General features: G+C 45.5%; 1 protein-coding gene across 1 annotated transcript; it reads left to right on the top strand.

The window, feature by feature from the left end:
- The first annotated feature begins 65 nt into the window (after positions 1-65).
- On the top strand, positions 66-16,177 carry sec24b (SEC24 homolog B, COPII coat complex component). Its single transcript, XM_064973930.1, has 24 exons — positions 66-320; positions 1,159-1,821; positions 1,956-2,105; positions 2,800-2,919; positions 4,760-4,843; positions 5,017-5,180; positions 5,996-6,180; positions 6,468-6,570; positions 7,367-7,493; positions 7,604-7,713; positions 7,908-8,020; positions 8,827-8,945; positions 9,310-9,365; positions 9,617-9,823; positions 9,938-10,061; positions 10,209-10,367; positions 11,009-11,182; positions 11,331-11,441; positions 11,528-11,703; positions 11,848-11,985; positions 12,137-12,241; positions 12,768-12,860; positions 13,397-13,500; positions 15,179-16,177. The coding sequence occupies exons 1-24, from the start codon at positions 275-277 to the stop codon at positions 15,291-15,293; spliced, it is 3,546 nt and encodes a 1,181-aa protein (XP_064830002.1). The 5' UTR covers positions 66-274; the 3' UTR covers positions 15,294-16,177.
- Positions 16,178-17,814: the final 1,637 nt, after the last annotated feature.

Here is a 17,814-nt window from a genome sequence, read left to right on the forward strand (position 1 = left end):
TCTTTTTCAACACTTGATCCAGCTCTTGCTCTTCTGCCTACTGACAGGTGGCGCCGTTATGCCATCTCTAGTCGCATAGAAACGGCAGCTTCACATAAGTGGATGAACCTCGCCGTCTCTGCTCGACAGCCATCGGAGTAGGGGACACAAAATCCTCAGCCAACAACGAGCTAGCAAATGGGAATATTGCCCTGGTGACAACCTTTCATGTGTTTTTGTCACCCTGTGCATTCGTGACCAAGAGACGGACCTGAAAACCCCTGTCGGTTACAGCATGAACTCTACGCCTAATGGTGGAGCAGCACCCCCCTATCAGAATGGTAAAACGGGCCGTGGAGATACGGCCGCTAGCTAAACTAGCAAGTGCCAGTGGTTGAAATAGCTAATGGCTGTGTGAAAGGGTGTTGCTTGGCTACCTATTGCGTCTGGTAATTAGTTTAGATAACGCTATAGCTAACGTAAGTTAGTTATTAGCTCGTAAAAACGGAACAATTGTCCTTTTGTTATTAACTAGCAGTAACGTTAGCTAGAAACAGCTAGTAAACCGTTAGCCATCTACTGTACTGTAGCTAGCTTGCTAGCTAACGTTAGAGAGAAAGCTAAACTTTCTAGCGAACATCCATTCAAGCTTGCAACTAGCCAGCTAGCTAGTTGGCAAGCTATATTGAACAACCACATCACTAAAGTATTTGTAGTAATATTGATTATGTTCACAAATAGATGTTGCCAGCAATTATCTATCTTCTTTGCTTATTGTACTAACGCAGCCAGGGTCCATGGAGGGGAGGAACCTTTAGGCTAGCTAGGGTATTGACATCTCATTACTGATAGGACAATACACCGGCAGCTAGTTAGCAAAATTATGTTACTGTTGGTTTGAAAAAGTCAGTAACTGCTTAGCTGACATTGACAGGTTTGACCCCTTCTATAGAATATTTAGTAATGTAGGTAGGTAATACTTTTTGATAATGGTAGAGTGATTACACATTGATGATCAAAAATCCATCATGTAGGTAGGTAATACTTTTTGATAATGGTAGATTGATTACACATTGATGATAAAAAAATCCAACAATATGTAAATTGTTCCGCAAACTCCTTAAAAAAAATTCTAACATGAATCCTGGTTTTGCTAACCTCAACTGTTATTCTCCACAGGTCCAGTAGGACAGACCTACCCATCCACATATCCTCCGGGGTACTATGGAGCAGGGCCTCAACAGCAGGGCTACCCAACCATTTCTGGACACTGTGCCCCTGCCTTCAACAAATCTCCCATTACGAACAATGACCACAGTGCTTACTACCACCACAACAGCCACCAGCAGCCTATTGCTGCACCTACTGTAGCCCCCTCTGCATACAGAGTAACCCAAGGCTCCCATCCTCCCTCTCAGCCCTATGGCACCCTTCCCAACTCAGTTGCCCCTCCAAACCCCCAACAGGCACCTCCATTCCAACAACCATCCCCCTACGCACCGCATGGGGCCTACCATGGACAGCAGCAGTACCTCCCCTCCCAAGCGCTAATCTATTCCCAGCAGCTTAACTTGGTGTCAGCAACCCCCAGCAGCCAAGGCACTCCCATGTACCCCATTGTCTCGTACCCCTCTGCACCAGGAAGCAGCCAGTACGGCACTTTGCGTTCCTCCCAGGCTCCCACCGGCCCAGGAGCCATTTCCAACCTGATAGGCGCTCCCCTCCACCAGTATCCCCCAGGAAATGACACCAGTCACCCAGCATCTACTGCAGTGGTTCCCTCTGGGCATAGCATGGCTCCACCCGGCCAACCAGCCACAGTCAACGGCCAGGGTAATGCAGGTACAGTCGACTCTGCACTATTGTGATTGTCTGTACATAATCGATTTTGAGACACTTGTCAATCCCCTTTTTAATTTATGTGATGACAATATTTGATATACTTGCCTCTGCCTTAATTGTCGTCTTCTCCCCAGTCCAAGCCCCAGTCCTCCAGCACTATGACCAAAGCCACCAGGCAGCCATGGCACATGACCACTACGGAGTCACACACAACACCAGGGGTGCTGACGGAGATAGACCACCTTCAGGAACCCCTTTCACTTCCTCCCCGGGGCATCAGCAAGGTAAATGGAGAGAAGAGAGGCTTTTCAACTTTTGAATTAGCCTCCATAGCTCTACAGTAACTCTATAAGTCCTCAATGGCATGCCCATGTCTGCCATTTTAATGCACGTTTAAGAGGATCCTGCCAAGGCTCTGACATTCATGGAATTTTGGATGATGGTAAATGACCGCGGTCTCCGTAAAATCCATTTTTATTATTTTTTTTTACAGTTATGACGGTTACTTAATTTTCATGACGGTTTTCATCCATAACCGTCAGTTATACGGTAATTTTGCCTGCCCTACTTCCTGCATTTTTATGTTTGTGTGGTTATCCGTCCTCACCCTGAGGACCTTCATTCAATGATTGATGAAGGGATCTGTATATCATCTTTCAAACACACTTTTTGTAGGCTTAGTCTAACTAAGTGAATTTTATAGGTCCTCTATCTCCTTTTTGTTCTTGTCCTGTCTCGCTTCCCGTTTTCTCTTCTCCATAGATACAATCCTACCATGATTTGTTTTTGTCTCAATTTGGTATAAGCTAGTGAGATGTGATGTTTTGACAGGCGAATCACAAGCATCCTCACCAACATTCCCACCACACAGACACAGATTTTCTAAATTGACAGTCCTCTGGCTCCGTCCTCGCCCCCTCCTCCCCTCCACATAGTTGACGGTTGTTCTGTTTTTTACCCTCTCCCACCCCTCTACAGGCATGCACTACGGATATGTAGCCAATAGTGGCGCTAGCTCTGCCAACGCCTCCACCAACGCTGCCCCCTTGTCATCCAGCTCCGATGAGGATGTTGATGAGGAGGAGGATGAGGAAGCAGGTCTGCTTATAGCTTTTATTCCCTGCCCGCCCGCCCGCCCCACATCCCAACCCAACTCCAATAACCACCCAACCAACCCGACCCCCACATCAAACCACTTACTTTCCTTTCAACCCCAGGCACTTTGCATTCATACTCATGTCTCAAAGCCACCTCTGCCCATCTCTAGCAGCTTGCCTGCCCCCCACTTGCAGATCCATCTTTCTCTGCTGCCCATCTGACGCATTCTGACGCGTCCACACATTCAACATCTACGCCATATCTTCTCCCAACATTATCACAGTGTTCCCAATAGATATTTGTTTTTAGTGATGTGAGCTTGTTGTAACTAAAATCACTGAAGCTTGGCAATCAGAATGGTGTGGAGCATCTGATCAGTTATCCTAACTTCATCACAGAGGTTAAGCCTCATTCGAACCATCGGTTCAAATAATGTGAGTACGGTGTAGTGTTTGAGAGTAAATGATCTGTGTTAGAATCTGTTTAGTCTTCTTGAAATTCAGGCTATGCACTCGTTCCTGTCCTTTCCAATCATGTCCTCAGTTTTCCTCTCACCCACTAACCATTTGGGAATGTCTGTCTGCATTTCAACTACAGGAAGGGGTCTAACTGATCACTGAATAAAAACCTTCTTATTGCTTCCCATTGGAATTTCCAAATTGTATCCTCCTGAAAAACAATAGATTTTTTGATTGGTTTTGCATTTAGATAAAAGGATGTTTAGAGCAGACATAATTGAACACAATTTTCAATAGACCCCCTATCTGGGCCAGTCAATAGCCTCCAGTTGGTTTGGAACCCGAAATCTTAGCAACTTCCATAGTTATGCTATCTTGATAATGATATTATTCATACTACATTTCACACGTTGTTATCAGAGTACACGCCGTGTTTCAATGAGAAGGTGTTGATGAATGTCCTAGAGGCGCTGGTGGGTCCCCACCCTTGGGTAGTGTGTTATTGTCTAGAGGTTAACCGCTTTTTATATATATAGCACGTCCCCTGCCAATAGGCTCTCTGCCGCTCACTGGTCTCCAATGGGAAAAGGGTAGAGGCTGAGGCAAGTCAGCTCTAGCAGCTAGCACTCCTTAGCACCTTGGTTCATTTAAGTGTGCTATGCCTTAACTCTTTCTCCTCTGCCCTTGCTCTCCAAACGCCTTCGCCTTCGGATGTCATTTTCATGCACTTTTTTTTTTGTGCCACTGATGTTTCTCTTGTTTGTCCTATTTTTTTTTTTCTCACGTGGTTTCTTATCATTCTCTGTACATTTAGCCAATCATCATTCAGCCGCTCTCCATTTTCGGTGATTTTGATATGTCTAATTAGCTGAATTCCGATGTGTTAGGAGGGCTTGTCAGTCATAGTACATGTTTCCCCAGGCCCAGGTTCTTTAATATCTAGAGCACTCCACTGGGGTGGCAGGCAGATTTAGCTGCCTGTGATAATTGGAGCTCATCCAATGAGGCAGCGCTATCTTGGTTCACTGTCACAGCCCTCCGTTTTGCCCAATTGGATTAAACAACTCTTTCAGAGCTTCCAGTGCGTGGGTGTGGGTGGCGAGACCTAAAATGCCTTCTCTCAGAGATCTGGAAGGGAAGGCTGGATGTGTACAGCCTAGAGGGATGATGATGATAACTACTGCCTGTCTGTCTATGGCTTCACTTATTTTCCTATTTCATCAGCATCACGTTCCCCCTGCCCTGCTTACACACGCCTAACATGTCTACCTTTCATGTGTCATTTTTCTCCCGCCTGCATGTGCACTGTATTAAACTTTTAAAGTTAGAGAGCATCTCCTCAAATGTTTTTCTCTTCCTTCCCCCACCATCCCCACTCTCAGGTGGTGATAGTTCCTCAACTACCACTGGCAGTGCGTCCCCGGTGCCCAACAGCTACGACTCCCTGGAAGGCGGCAGCTACCCAGGTACATACTGTACTCGGCTTATAAAAATCCAGCACCACATTGAGGCATTTGACACAATTGAACGATTCTGCTGCAACATTTCTGTCCGTTCAACCACAACCCCAAATGCACTAAGTGGGCAGGCAGTAAAAATTTGGTACCTTCAACCCTAATGTTTGTCACTCTATTTCTAGAGTCCTCCATTCCCCCCTCCTCCGACATGACCAAACAAGCCCCGCCCTTTGGCTATGGCTACCCCAGCATGCAGCCAGCTTATCAGCAGAGGCCGTCCCCCAGGACAGACTCCTCCCCCTCACACGGCAGGTACAACCAAACTGGCTACCAGCATTTGTCACAGGTAAGATGTTCTGGTACAACTCACCTGGTTGTGTATGACTAAAATATAATATATATATTCTAAATAAACTGGGTGGTTCAAGCCCTGAATGCTGATTGGCTGACAGCGTTGGTATATTTAAGCAATAAGGTATGAGGGGGTGTGGTATATGGCCAATATACCATGGCTAAGGTCTGTTATTATGCACGAAGAAACCCGGAGTGCCTGGACACAGCCTTTAGCCGTGGTATATTGGCCATATTCCACAAATCCCAGAGGTGCCTTATTGCTATTATAAACTGGTTATCAACGTATTTATAGCAGTAAAAATAAATGTTTTGTCATACCCATGGTATACGGCTGTCAGCCAATCAGAATTCAGGGCTTGAACCACCCAGTTTATAATAGACCGTACACCACAGGAATGACAAAACATTTATTTTTACTGCTCTAAGTACATTGCTAGCCAGTTTTATAATGGCAATAAGGCACCTCGGGTTTGTGGTGTATTGCTAATATACCACGGCTAAGGGCTGTATCCAGGCCCTCCTCATTGCGTTGTGCATAAGAACTGCCCTTAGCCGTGCTATATTTGCCATTTACCACACCCCCTCGGGCCTTATTGTGTCATTTTAATATGGTCCCTCATGAAATACATGAAAAGGAGTTGGCCTACTAAGACACTGCATGTCAATACATTTCTCTGGGGGCATATTAGTGTTGTGGATATCAGTTCCTTTCTATCATGTTCATCTCTGCCCCACACCTGACCCTTGTGGTAATGATCTACCTGTCCCTAGTGACTGTGACTAACTGCCTCCTGTTTGTCCATGCAGCCCTTCCCTAACATGTCCCAGCTGTCTGCGGCCCTGGGGGGGCTGAGCGGTGTGCCAGAGCTGGAGGTGGAGGCGCTGCGGCCCGTCAACCTGCTGCAGGAGAGGAACCTTCTGCCCCACCGGCCCTTGGAAGCCCCCGAACCCAACCTCAACGCTGACCTCAAGAAGGCCAACTGCAGCCCGGAGTAAGGGCAGGGGAAGTTTGTGGGTTTGAGGATATGCTGGTATCTGGACACAACACTAACGGACAATATTCAGCATAAACTGAAACACTAGGAATGACAAGTGCGATCCCAAGTTTATTTATAGGATCAAGCAAAACACATTTTGGGAACGTTTGTTGATTTCAAACGTACTTCTACTCTGTCTCCACACTGCATTGTTCCTCCATAGTCCCCGCTCACTTAATTGAACTTATTAGCTCATGCCTTTACAAAGCTGTGCTAAAAGCTCTTCTCTCTGGCCTCCACAGCACATTCAGGTGTACCCTGACCAACATCCCACAGACCCAGGCCCTGCTGAATAAAGCCCGGCTGCCCCTGGGCCTCCTCCTGCACCCCTTCAGAGACCTCGCAGTAAGAAGACACCCAGCCCTAATACAACCCGGGCCCTGTCCACAAACATCCCCTAGCCCCTAACTACTATGTGCTGGTGTAGATCTGAGAGGATTGGATAGGTGTAAGCGACTGACATTTCAGGAAGCTACCAACTTGGAAGTGCAATTGAATTGAAACGCTACATTGAACATAGCACAAATGTTTTGTTGTGGAATTGAGTGAATATCATAGAATAAGACACTTCAGTGGTTATTTATATTGACTGTGGCGTTCAGTACCCCTTAATAACACCCTGTCAATGTGTCATAGGAAGTTGACCTGAGTTCAGAAACAGAAAAGCAGGAGGCAAGGCAGAATGAGCTGGAGGGTGGGGAGGTGCAGAAAGCCATTATTTTAGTTTCATTGACAGTGTCAGGTGCAAGGTGGTAAAAGTACAAAAAGCAGACTGTTGATATAAAGATTTGACAGAAAAGAGTCCTCTCCTATAGATTGCAGACGCAGGTTCGATCAGGTGTAGAATGTAAATCATTTAATGAGTAACAAACCACAAATCAACAGTCGTCTTCATCTTTGGGCTCCCGTGTGGCGCAGCGGTCTAAGGCACTGCATCTCAGTGCTAGAGGCGTCACTACAGTCCCTGGTTCGAATCCAGGCTGTATCACATCCAGCCGTGATTGGGAGCCCCATAGGGCGGCGCACAATTGGCCCAGCGTCGTCCCGGTAGGCCATTGTAAAAGCATTTGTTCTTAAACTGACTTGCCTAGTTAAAAAATAAAAAAGTAATCACATAATCTCCCTTTCTCTCCATCCATAGCAACTCCCAGTGATCACTTCCAGCACCATAGTGAGATGTCGCTCCTGTCGTACCTACATTAACCCCTTCGTCTCCTTCCTGGACCAGAGGAGATGGAAATGCAGCCTCTGCTACAGGGTCAACGATGGTACGGATCCCTCTATTCAATATGTGTACTTCGGGCAGCACCGTCCAAAATGTGAGACGTTAAATAGCATCTGCTAAATGACTTGAACGTGCATATTCTCCCCCTCACAGTTCCAGATGAGTTCATGTACAATCCTGTGACCCGCTCCTATGGAGAGCCCCACAAGAGGCCAGAGGTGCAGAACTCCACGGTGGAGTTCATAGCCTCTTCAGATTACATGGTGAGTGTTTAAAAAAAAAAGTGTTCATCCATCCAGAAACAGTTTGCCCACAATCCTCTAGAGGGCAGGTCTCCATCAGATTCATGCAGTCACCAATGGCAAGGCACTGTGCTTTCCAATATCAGACTGTCAGTCTGCAGATGTGAACTGGTTGAATGTTTTGAGTAAAGCATGTGTATGGGTGTTGTCCCCAGCTGCGGCCTCCTCAGCCTGCAGTGTACCTGTTTGTGCTGGATGTGTCTCACAACGCGGTGGATGCAGGCTACCTAGATGTCTTCTGTCAGACCTTACTGGAGAACCTGGACAAGTGAGTAGCTTCGCACCTGGATTCATGTGTTCAATATGATCTGAGTTGCTTATAGCAGCACTGCCGTTGACTCCTGATAAATTCACGTAGATAACCGGTGCAGTAGCTATAGTTTTCCAGTCAGTTTATATGTATCTGACAAAGGCCTTTCCTGCTCACACCCCTACTATTAAGTAGTCAAGGCTCCATTTCAAACAGAAATAAACAAATAAAAGTCATGGATCAAATGTGAAACAGGTCAAGCCCTGCTATAAAAGTCATACTAGTATTGGCTGGCTTGGAAGTGCGTAAGAACTGGAGGCATATAAAAGTAAATGGTGATCGCTCTGTTGCTTTCTGTTTTAGTAGTTAAGTCCGTCAACATTCATACACGTGGTGAGCAATAAGATTTGGTCAAATCCGCATTTAATCGGACAGTTCCTTAGGGAGCAAACCATTTTGAAGTGTATATACTTGAACTCTTGCCAGAAAAAAAGAAAAGAGAAACATGAAATACTTTAGCAGGACTGTCCTTCCTGTTTTTCTCATGAAATTATCCTGTTCTTTGTTGCAACTATACAAAACTAGCTTTGACGAAGGTTCACTGCTGGTTCCGATGTCTGGAAAATCTCAGTCACGTCAACTTGAACTCCATAATCTCACATTCTGACGTGAAAAAGAGTTCACCAGAACTCTACGCTCACACACATCTGGTATCTCTCAAACCAGAGAGTTATTCTGCCATTTTCTTGACCTGTTCCTTGTACAGTACTGTTACATGCCGCGGCCAGGCTAACTCTCCGGGGGGTGTCTGTTCTGTGTCTCAGGATGCCGGGGGACACGCGTACCCGAGTGGGCTTTATCACCTTCAACAGCACCATCCACTTCTACAACCTCCACGAGAGCCTCTCGCAGCCCCAGATGCTGGTGGTCTCCGACATCGACGGTGTGTGTTCTGTGTGTGTGTGTTTCAGTCAGCTCTCCTCCATCTTTAGGTCCACTGCCTAAAAATCTCCAGCCTGGGTGCCAGTCAGTTTGTGCTCGAGCCAACATGTCGTTGTCTTACTAAACAACAAACAGCTCTTGGCAAGGCAACGGTGTTGTTGACTACAGACTGACTACACCCTCCTCTCCCCCAAACTAACATGTCACTTATCCACTAATGGTAAAAATAATGTGTACTGTAGAGATGTAATGACTTGTCCTTCTGCTGGTGAATATAGTAATTTCTCCAAGTGAATTATCCCAGGACATTGAATGTGAGCTGTGGTGATACAGTAAATGATTCAGTCTTTGTTCTGTTCTTGTAGATATCTTCATTCCAACCCACGACAGTCTACTGGTGAACCTGAAGGAAAGCAGAGCGGTAAAGGGTTTTCATTGACTGAGAATGTGTGGAACTATTTGTGTTTACCAGTGTCATCACAGGCTGATTTTATTATTTTATTTTTTATGACTGGAGGGTGAGAGTCTTTGTGTGTTTCTGACCATGTATGTTTGCTTTAGTGTGATAGTCAGTTTGTTTTCTGATGCTGGTGTGTGTGTGTGCATCTTTAGTCATTTTGACTGTTCTCTCTCTTCCTGATCTCCCATTTTCTCTCCCACTCCCCCTCCCAGCTGGTGAGGGTCCTGTTGACCTCCCTACCCGGCATGTTTAGCCAGACCAGGGAGACCCACAGTGCCCTGGGCCCGGCGCTGCAGGCTGCCTACAAGCTCATGTCCTCCACAGGGGGCCGCGTCTCCGTGTTCCAGACCCAGCTACCCACGCTGGGTGCCGGCCTGCTGCAGTCCCGGGAGGACCCTAACCAGAGGTCCAGCACCAAGGTATGAGTGCTGAGTCACACAAACAGGCATGACACACACTGTCAGACCATATGGCTCTGTAATGTAAGGCTCCAGTTGTCTAAGAAGTCTGTTCTGCATGTCATGTTGTAACAGGGGGTCCAACACCTGGGCCCAGCCACAGACTTCTACAAGAAGCTGGCCCTGGACTGTTCTGGTCAGCAGATAGGAGTGGACCTCTTCCTCCTCAGCTCCCAGTACTCTGACCTGGCCTCACTAGGTAAGATGTGATCGTCCATTGCTTAGATTATATAATAGACAGGTTACTGTTTAGAAAAGTGCTGAAAGTTGAGAAAGAGACCGGCGCCTTAAAGAGAATTTCTATCCTCCTCTCTTTCTCCCCCCCCCACCCCTCTCGGATGGCCAGCGTGTGTGTCTAAATACTCAGCGGGTAGTATCTTCTACTACCCCTCATTGCACCACGTTCACAACCCGGCCCAGCTGGACAAGTTCCAGAAGGATCTGGAGCGCTACCTCACCAGGAAGATCGGCTTTGAGGCTGTCATGAGGATACGCTGCACCAAAGGTAGGTCGATTTTGTTAGTTTGTTTCTTCAAATGGTTATGATTTTGCAAGGGTAAGCTACTCCTAGATATTTCGTTTTGTATTGTCTGAGTAGTTTTTAAAATCTTTTTCTGAAAGGTACTATTGTCACTCCACAAATTTTGTTAATATTTTTTTACGTGTTTTTCCTCCCCAATTTGATCATATCCAATTGTCCCATCGCTGCAACTCCCGTACAGACTCGTGAGAGACAAAGGTCGAGAGCTATGCGTCCTTCCGAAACACGACGCCTGCCAAGCCACACTGCTTGCTTAACCCGGAAGCCAGCCGCACCAATGTGTCGGAGGAAACGCCGTACAACTGGCGACCAAAGTCGCCGTGCATTGCGCCCGGCCCGCCACAAGGAGTCACTAGAGCGCGATAGGACATGGACATCCCGGCCGAACCCTCCCCTAACCCGGGCTACACCTCATGGGTCTCCCAGTCGCGGCCGGCTGCGACACAGCCTGCGATCGAACCCGGGTCTGTAGTGACGCCTCTAGCATTGCGATGCTATGCCTTATGGAACTGCGCCACTCGGGAGGCCAAACAGTACACATTTCTTGACAATTTCTAGATCGATTTAGCGGTCATCATTACTATGTATGTCTCCTTGGTAAACAGGCTTGTCCATCCACACATTCCATGGGAACTTCTTTGTGCGCTCGACGGACCTGCTGTCCCTGGCCAATGTCAACCCAGACTCGGGCTTCGCTGTGCAGATGTCTATAGAGGAGAGCATGGCCGACACCTCACTGGCCTGCTTCCAGGCTGCGCTGCTGTACACCTCCAGCAAAGGTGAACACCATCTCACCGTTTCATTCATTGTGGAAATATTCATTGCTGACTTTTACTTAAATAATGAATAATTAGTCCCAGTTCTAGTACAAGAGTTGTTATTTTAATATCATCTAACAAAGACAAATTAATCTACCCGTCCTCCTAGGGAAGAGGCGGATCAGGGTCCATACTCTGTGTCTGCCAGTGGTCAGCCAGCTGAGTGATGTATATGCCGGGGCTGACGTTCAGGCCATCACCTGCCTCCTAGCCAACATGGGTGAGTGTATATATACGCACGCTGCATTTGTTCATGAGATTTGATTTTTGTTGTTGTGTATATTCATACATTTTAATTTTGAACAGCCATTGACCGGTCGATATCGTCAAGCCTGTCGGACGCCCGGGATGCCCTGGTGAATGCGGTGGTGGACTCCCTGAGTGCGTACAAGAACACAGTCTCGAATCTGCAGCAGTCTGGCCTCATCGCCCCCGCAGCCCTCTGTCTCTTCCCACTCTACGTGCTGGCATTACTCAAACAGGTCTGTCTGAACAACACACACACAGAGCCGTTGTATGTGTCCGTCACTAGTCAGAAGCCATTTAAAGCTGTCAATGCTATCCCTTCTCATGAATCTGTGCTCCCTCCTCTTTCCCCTTCCTCCTCCTTCCTCTCCACCTAACAGAAAGCACTGCGCACAGGGACCAGCACAAAGCTGGACGAGCGCGTCTTCGCCATGTGCGAGTTCAAGAGCCAGCCGCTGCAGCAGATCATGCGCACGGTCCACCCCGACCTCTACCGCCTGGACACCATTTCAGACCAGGTGAGAGGTCAACACTGCCCGCTCTGCTTTGAACAACTGATACATCTCTCCATCTCTCCACTGGTTCCTAGCTGGACACGTTGGTTTTGTTTTACCTGGTGGGTCACAAGTATACTGAAACGTAGACTGCTTTACCCTTTTCTGTCCACAGGGGGCGCTCCACCTGAACGACTGCATAGTGCCCCAGCCCCATCTGCTGCACCTTACGGCTGAGAAGCTGACCAGAGAAGGCGCTTTCCTCATGGACTGTGGCAGTGTAAGTCCTGCTATGCTCTGTCAATTGACCGAAGTCCCTGAAAAAATGAACCTCGTCTCTGTTTGAGGACTTGTTAGCAATGAACTCCTCCATCCGTTCCTCCATGATGATAACAGATCTGACGAGGTTGACTAGGTGAAGGCAATATTGCAGTGTTGCAATTCTTGACACACTTAAACCGGTGCGCCTAAAGGCACTTAAATATTTTGTCTTGCCCATTCACCATCTGAATGGCACACATACACAATCCAAGGCAATTATTTTTAACCTGTCTCCCCCCCTTTGTCTACACTGATTTTAAAGTGGATTTAACAAGTGACATAAATAAGGGATCATAGCTTTCACCTGGTCAGTCTGTGTTATGGAATGAGCAGGTGTCCATAATGGTTTTCACACTCTGTGTAGATCAGTGTTTACCTCAAGGAAGGGAATGGAGGACAGATTCATTTATCTGAAGAAGTATCCTTGTTACTGTCCCGTGTAGAAATGTACACTTCATTGACTTCCTCTCTATTCTCTTCTCCAGGTGTTTTACTTGTGGATTGGTAAATGCTGTAATGATATGTTCATTCGAGACGTGCTGGGCTGCCCAAACCATGCTTCAATACCCCCTAACATGGTTAGTGGGGCACTAACATTCATTAGACACAATGTGACACATTTATTGCTGTGTATAACTATGTGCCGTGTCCAGCTGGTGCTTCACAATTAAATAGTACTGTACTTTAGTCAGTTCAGCCAGAGAGTAATTTACATTTTAGTAGGTTTGTTTATTTGGTTCTACTTTTTTGACAAAAGGCCCGTGGCTACCTAAATAATGTAATACCACACAACGTGGGTGTGTTACAACCCAAACACAGGCAGAGTAGCAATTGTCGAGGTTTTGTTTGCGTTTCTGATTCCATCCTTCGGGAGAAGACCAACACATCCCTAAACCACAGGCATGCCTCACATTTGGAACCACACGTACATATTTCACTAAATCACAAAAACACATCAGACGTGTGGAAATCTGGGATTGAAACCAACCACTAGCTATCTTTTAGTTTCTTCACACACACACGCACGCACACACACACAGTGTAGACTGTCTTGAGTAGTAAAAACAAAGCTGTGGGTCTTGTTTTTTTCTTCTTTGTCTCTTATGAATACCAGACCCAAATTCCTGAGCTGGAAACCCCTCTGTCTGAACGACTGCGCGCACTCCTCGCCTGGCTACAGGACTCGCGAACCTTCAGCTCAACACTTCACGTCCTGAAGTAAGTCAAGGACCCTGGGTCTGATGCATTGACGCGTGTATGATTGTTGCTAGTGAGTGTCTGGGTCCATGTCATGTAAGGATGCCATTGGTGACCACATAGTGAGTGTGCAAAACGTTAGGAACACCTTCCTAGTATTGAGTTGTAACCCCCTTTTCAAACTAGTGCACCTGGCACTTAATTATTTTGCCTTGACCTTCTATATGGCACATATACAGTCGTGGCCAAAAGTTTTGAGAATGACACAAATATTAATTTTCACAACGTTTGCTGCTTCAGAGTCTTTAGATATTTTTGGCAGATGTTACTATGGAATACTCAAGTATAATTACAAGCATTTCATAAGTGTCATGCTTTTATTGACAATTACATGAAGTTGATGCAAAGAGTCAATATTTGCAGTGTTGACCCTTCTTTTTCAAGACCTCTGCAATCCACCCTGGCATGCTGTCAATCAACTTCTGGGCCACATCCTGACTGATGGCAGCCCATTCTTGCATAATCAATGCTTGGAGTTTGTCAGAATTATTGGGGTCTTGTTTGTCCACCCGCCTCTTGAGGATTGACCACAAGTTCTCAATGGGAGTTTGGGGAGGTCTGGGGAGTTTCCTGGCCATGGACCCAAAATATTGATGTTTTGTTCCCCGATCCACTTAGTTACTTTTGCCTTATGGCAAGGTGCTCCATCATGCTGGAAAAGGCATTGTTCGTCGTCAAACTGTTCTTGGATGGTTGGGAGAAGTTGCTCTCGGAGGATGTGTTGGTACCATTCTTTATTCATGGCTCTGTTCTTAGGCAAAATTGTGAGTGAGCCCACTCCCTTGGCTGAGAAGCAACCCCACACATAAATGGTCTCATGATGCTTCACTGATGGCATGACACAGGACTGATGGTAGAGCTCACCTTGTCTTCTCTGACAATCAGCATGGCAGAGTGATCTCCAGCCTTGACCTCGTCAACACTCACACCTGTGTTAACGAGAGAATCACTGACATGATGTCAGCTGGTCCTTTTGTGGCAGGGCTGATATGCAGTGGAAATGTTTTTGGGGATTCAGTTAATTTGCATGGTGAAGAGGGACTTTGCAATTAATTGCAATTCATCTGATCACTCTTCATAACATTCTGAAGTATATGCAAATTGTCATTCTCAAAAATTTTGGCCACGACTGTACACAATCCATGTCTCAAGGCTTAAAAAATATTTAACTTGTCTTCTCCCCTTAATCTACACTGATTTGAAGTGGATTTAACAAGTGAAATAAGTAAGGGATCATAGCTTTCTCCTTGATTCAACTGGTCACTCTGTCATGGAACGATCAGGTGTTCTTACGTCTTGCTGGTGCATTGTTGCACTATAAGCTATAAATACCGTGTCGCACGCTATGTGTAAACTCCCAGTAATTTGTACATAGTGTGCGACTTTGTTTTTTACAGCTTACAGTTTATTCACCTTTAGTCAGCACCTCTACACTGCTGTGAGGATCTGTTTGCTACAAATGTCTACAGGCCAGAGGACAATTCTTCATAGCAAATGGACGTCTTACAAATTCAAAGAGGCCTTCTTTTCTTTCTTTTTTTTGAGTATCAAAGTAATTTCAATAGAATGTAATGTATTCGGACTATATGCGCACCTTCTTATTTCACATGCTTATTCATTTCATTACTTCTCCCCGTAGGGATGATGCTTCAGCTAAGACCAGCTTTTTCCAGCACTTGGTAGAGGACAGGTCGGAATCGGCCTTCTCCTACTACGAGTTCCTGCTCCACATCCAGCAACAGATGACCAAGTAGAACACACAGAGTAGAAGGCCCTTTGGGCCTTGTTGTAGAAAAAAACAAAAACAGTGAATGTGAACATGGCACATGGTAAACAGGAAGTTCCCTCAGACTTACCGTATAGGGGACAACGTAACCAACCCAACCCCACCCACCCTAGTGGTCCGGTCAACCACGGCCCATGACGCGGGGGAGGCAGGTGGAAGGACCAGAAAGAAAATCAAAAATCAGACTGACAAAGTGAAGATGACTTCTGGAGTTGAAGTGAAGTAATATGCCGTTGGACTGACAGATCAAGTGGTGTGCTCTGAACGGGCTGCTTCTTCAACCAGCTCGCTCCCTTTAACCTTTCCCCTATCGTCTTTCAGCCGCTGTCGTAGCTCCACGTAGCATCTCCAAGGGAAAGCCAAAGATGCTACTTCCTCATCTGATTAAGTTGACCCTTCTCTGATACGCCTCCGCATGCTGTGGTATGATCCACATTTTTTTTTTTTTTTTTTATTGCCATACATCCTCCTCCCATTTCCTCCCTCTTATCTTCAAACACATTTGACAACATTTGACATAAGAGTACAGCATCCCCCCTCTTTGTTTTCAGTGTGTTCTGGAGCTACCTCTGTTACCATTGTGTTTGCTGCTGCTAGTCGGGTAATTGGCCACCCTCTGCTTAACAGGATGTTAGTCAACAGTGGTTGAATACCTCTCCTCTGCACCTCGACTCCTCTCCCAGCTGTTCAAATCCTGTGTCGTCAGATGAAACTGAAACCTTTGTAAACTGCCGCCCTCTTGTTTTTTTGATCCGCTACCAGACGTTGCTATCCACTTTGTAACTATTGAAAATAATATTTTATGTGCGATAATTTATAATTTACCAGCTTATTAAATAAAATGAAACAGTATTTCACTTGATTTTTTTCCCCTCATTCACATATTTTGCAGAGGGTTATACTAGAAAGCAGGATCAATGAGTTAGCCAGTTAACTTGTGGAAATATTCTGAAAATACTTTTCATTCTTTAGAAATATAAGCTTGAAATGGCCATTGCCCAATGACTCAGTAACCAAAAACACATCTTTCTTAATGAACCAGAAAATCAAGTTATTTCTAGTTGTTTATCTGGCTATCTCATTAATCCTGTTTTGTAGAAAACCCTTCAAGTGTTGCAGAATTTGTCTGCTACATTAGAGATCGCTCATCAATGTGTCATTCATGGTTTGTAGCAAATATTTACAGTTGTATCATGTGACAGAAACTGTAGCTTTGGGGGACACAACTATTGTGAAGTGATTGGCAGGGACTTTGCAATTCTTTTGGATAAGTGAAATACCTTGGCTAAACACATCTACATTCCCTACTGATTCCTCTAAGATGCCTATCACAGGAAAATTAGAGGCATATTGCATTTTCTTTGTTCAGAGGACTACTGAGAAAAGCCACAATGGTTAAAAGAAATGGAATGGACTGTTTCCTTGATGGAAAGGTTAGGAATAGTACATATTTGACATATTCAATGAACCACTTCGATAATGACTATAAGGATTTGTATCTGCGCTGCATACTTTAAAAAGTACATCTGCTACCAAGTTCCCTGCTTTATTTTGCCAGCTATGTATAAAGTCTCACTCTCAGTAGTATAAAATGATCTAGGAATCCTTCAGCTTTATTCATGAAAAGGAAAAAGTATTAACATCCATCCTTTTGTGTTGTCAGAAATTAGACCAATGTTTTTGGAAGACATTCTTACATTTTACTCACCATATATCTCCTAGTAAACGTCTCATTTTCAAAGTTAGTCAACCTAGTCTTGGAAAATACACTAACTCAGAAGGGTGGGGGCATACCTCAGATGTACTAAAAAATAACATTGTAAATATACAAAGAAATGAACCGTCCTGCCTCCCTCGCGGACTCCTTGGTCCTTCCTGGTCCATTTGCAAACATCTCTGGTTCCTACGGGGTACAGTTATTTTAGCAAGCCATAATAACAACGTTATACTGTTCCTTTAGCACCATCCAACTGGAAATAATGCTTTTCTCCATTGCATCAAGTTTTTTTAAATTTACTTTTGAGACAAACCCCCAATGCCACAAGTAATTTTACATAGAACATACAGTACTTGTTGCTTTTCACGCTTCAAAAAGAAATTGGACCATTCAATTAGTGCACAAATGTTTTGTCACTGCAGTGTTCCAAGTATGTGCGCGCACACACAGTCCTTGAAAAAGCACATCAAGTCTAATGGTATTTCCTTTGCTTTTTAACTGAACCTACTCAGTGAGGTGTCATAGCACAATTCATGAGCCCCTCACTAACAAACAAACTACTGCTGTTGACCAGCTATATTTAAACACCATTTTGACTGGACGGCCCACGGGACACACCCACTTCAACACCCCCTTTCACTCACCACCACAGTACCTCAGATATTTTCATGGGGCATGATGTCACAGTTTCCCCATTCAGCCTTGCATAATGACTACATTTTCCCATCTTGATATCCAGAAAAGGGGTTTCTACAGTAACTTCATGTCCCTG

This window comes from Oncorhynchus masou, chromosome 9, assembly GCF_036934945.1.
Source record: "Oncorhynchus masou masou isolate Uvic2021 chromosome 9, UVic_Omas_1.1, whole genome shotgun sequence".
Taxonomy (NCBI): domain Eukaryota; kingdom Metazoa; phylum Chordata; class Actinopteri; order Salmoniformes; family Salmonidae; genus Oncorhynchus; species Oncorhynchus masou.

Excerpts from the sequence above, each read along its gene's own strand:
- sec24b (XM_064973930.1), top strand. The coding sequence starts at position 275 with ATGAACTCTACGCCTAATGGTGGAGCAGCACCCCCCTATCAGAATG. Across the intron at positions 321-1,158 it reads AGCACCCCCCTATCAGAATG|GTCCAGTAGGACAGACCTAC; the intron begins GTAAAACGGGCC and ends TATTCTCCACAG. Across the intron at positions 8,021-8,826 it reads TTACTGGAGAACCTGGACAA|GATGCCGGGGGACACGCGTA; the intron begins GTGAGTAGCTTC and ends TCTGTGTCTCAG.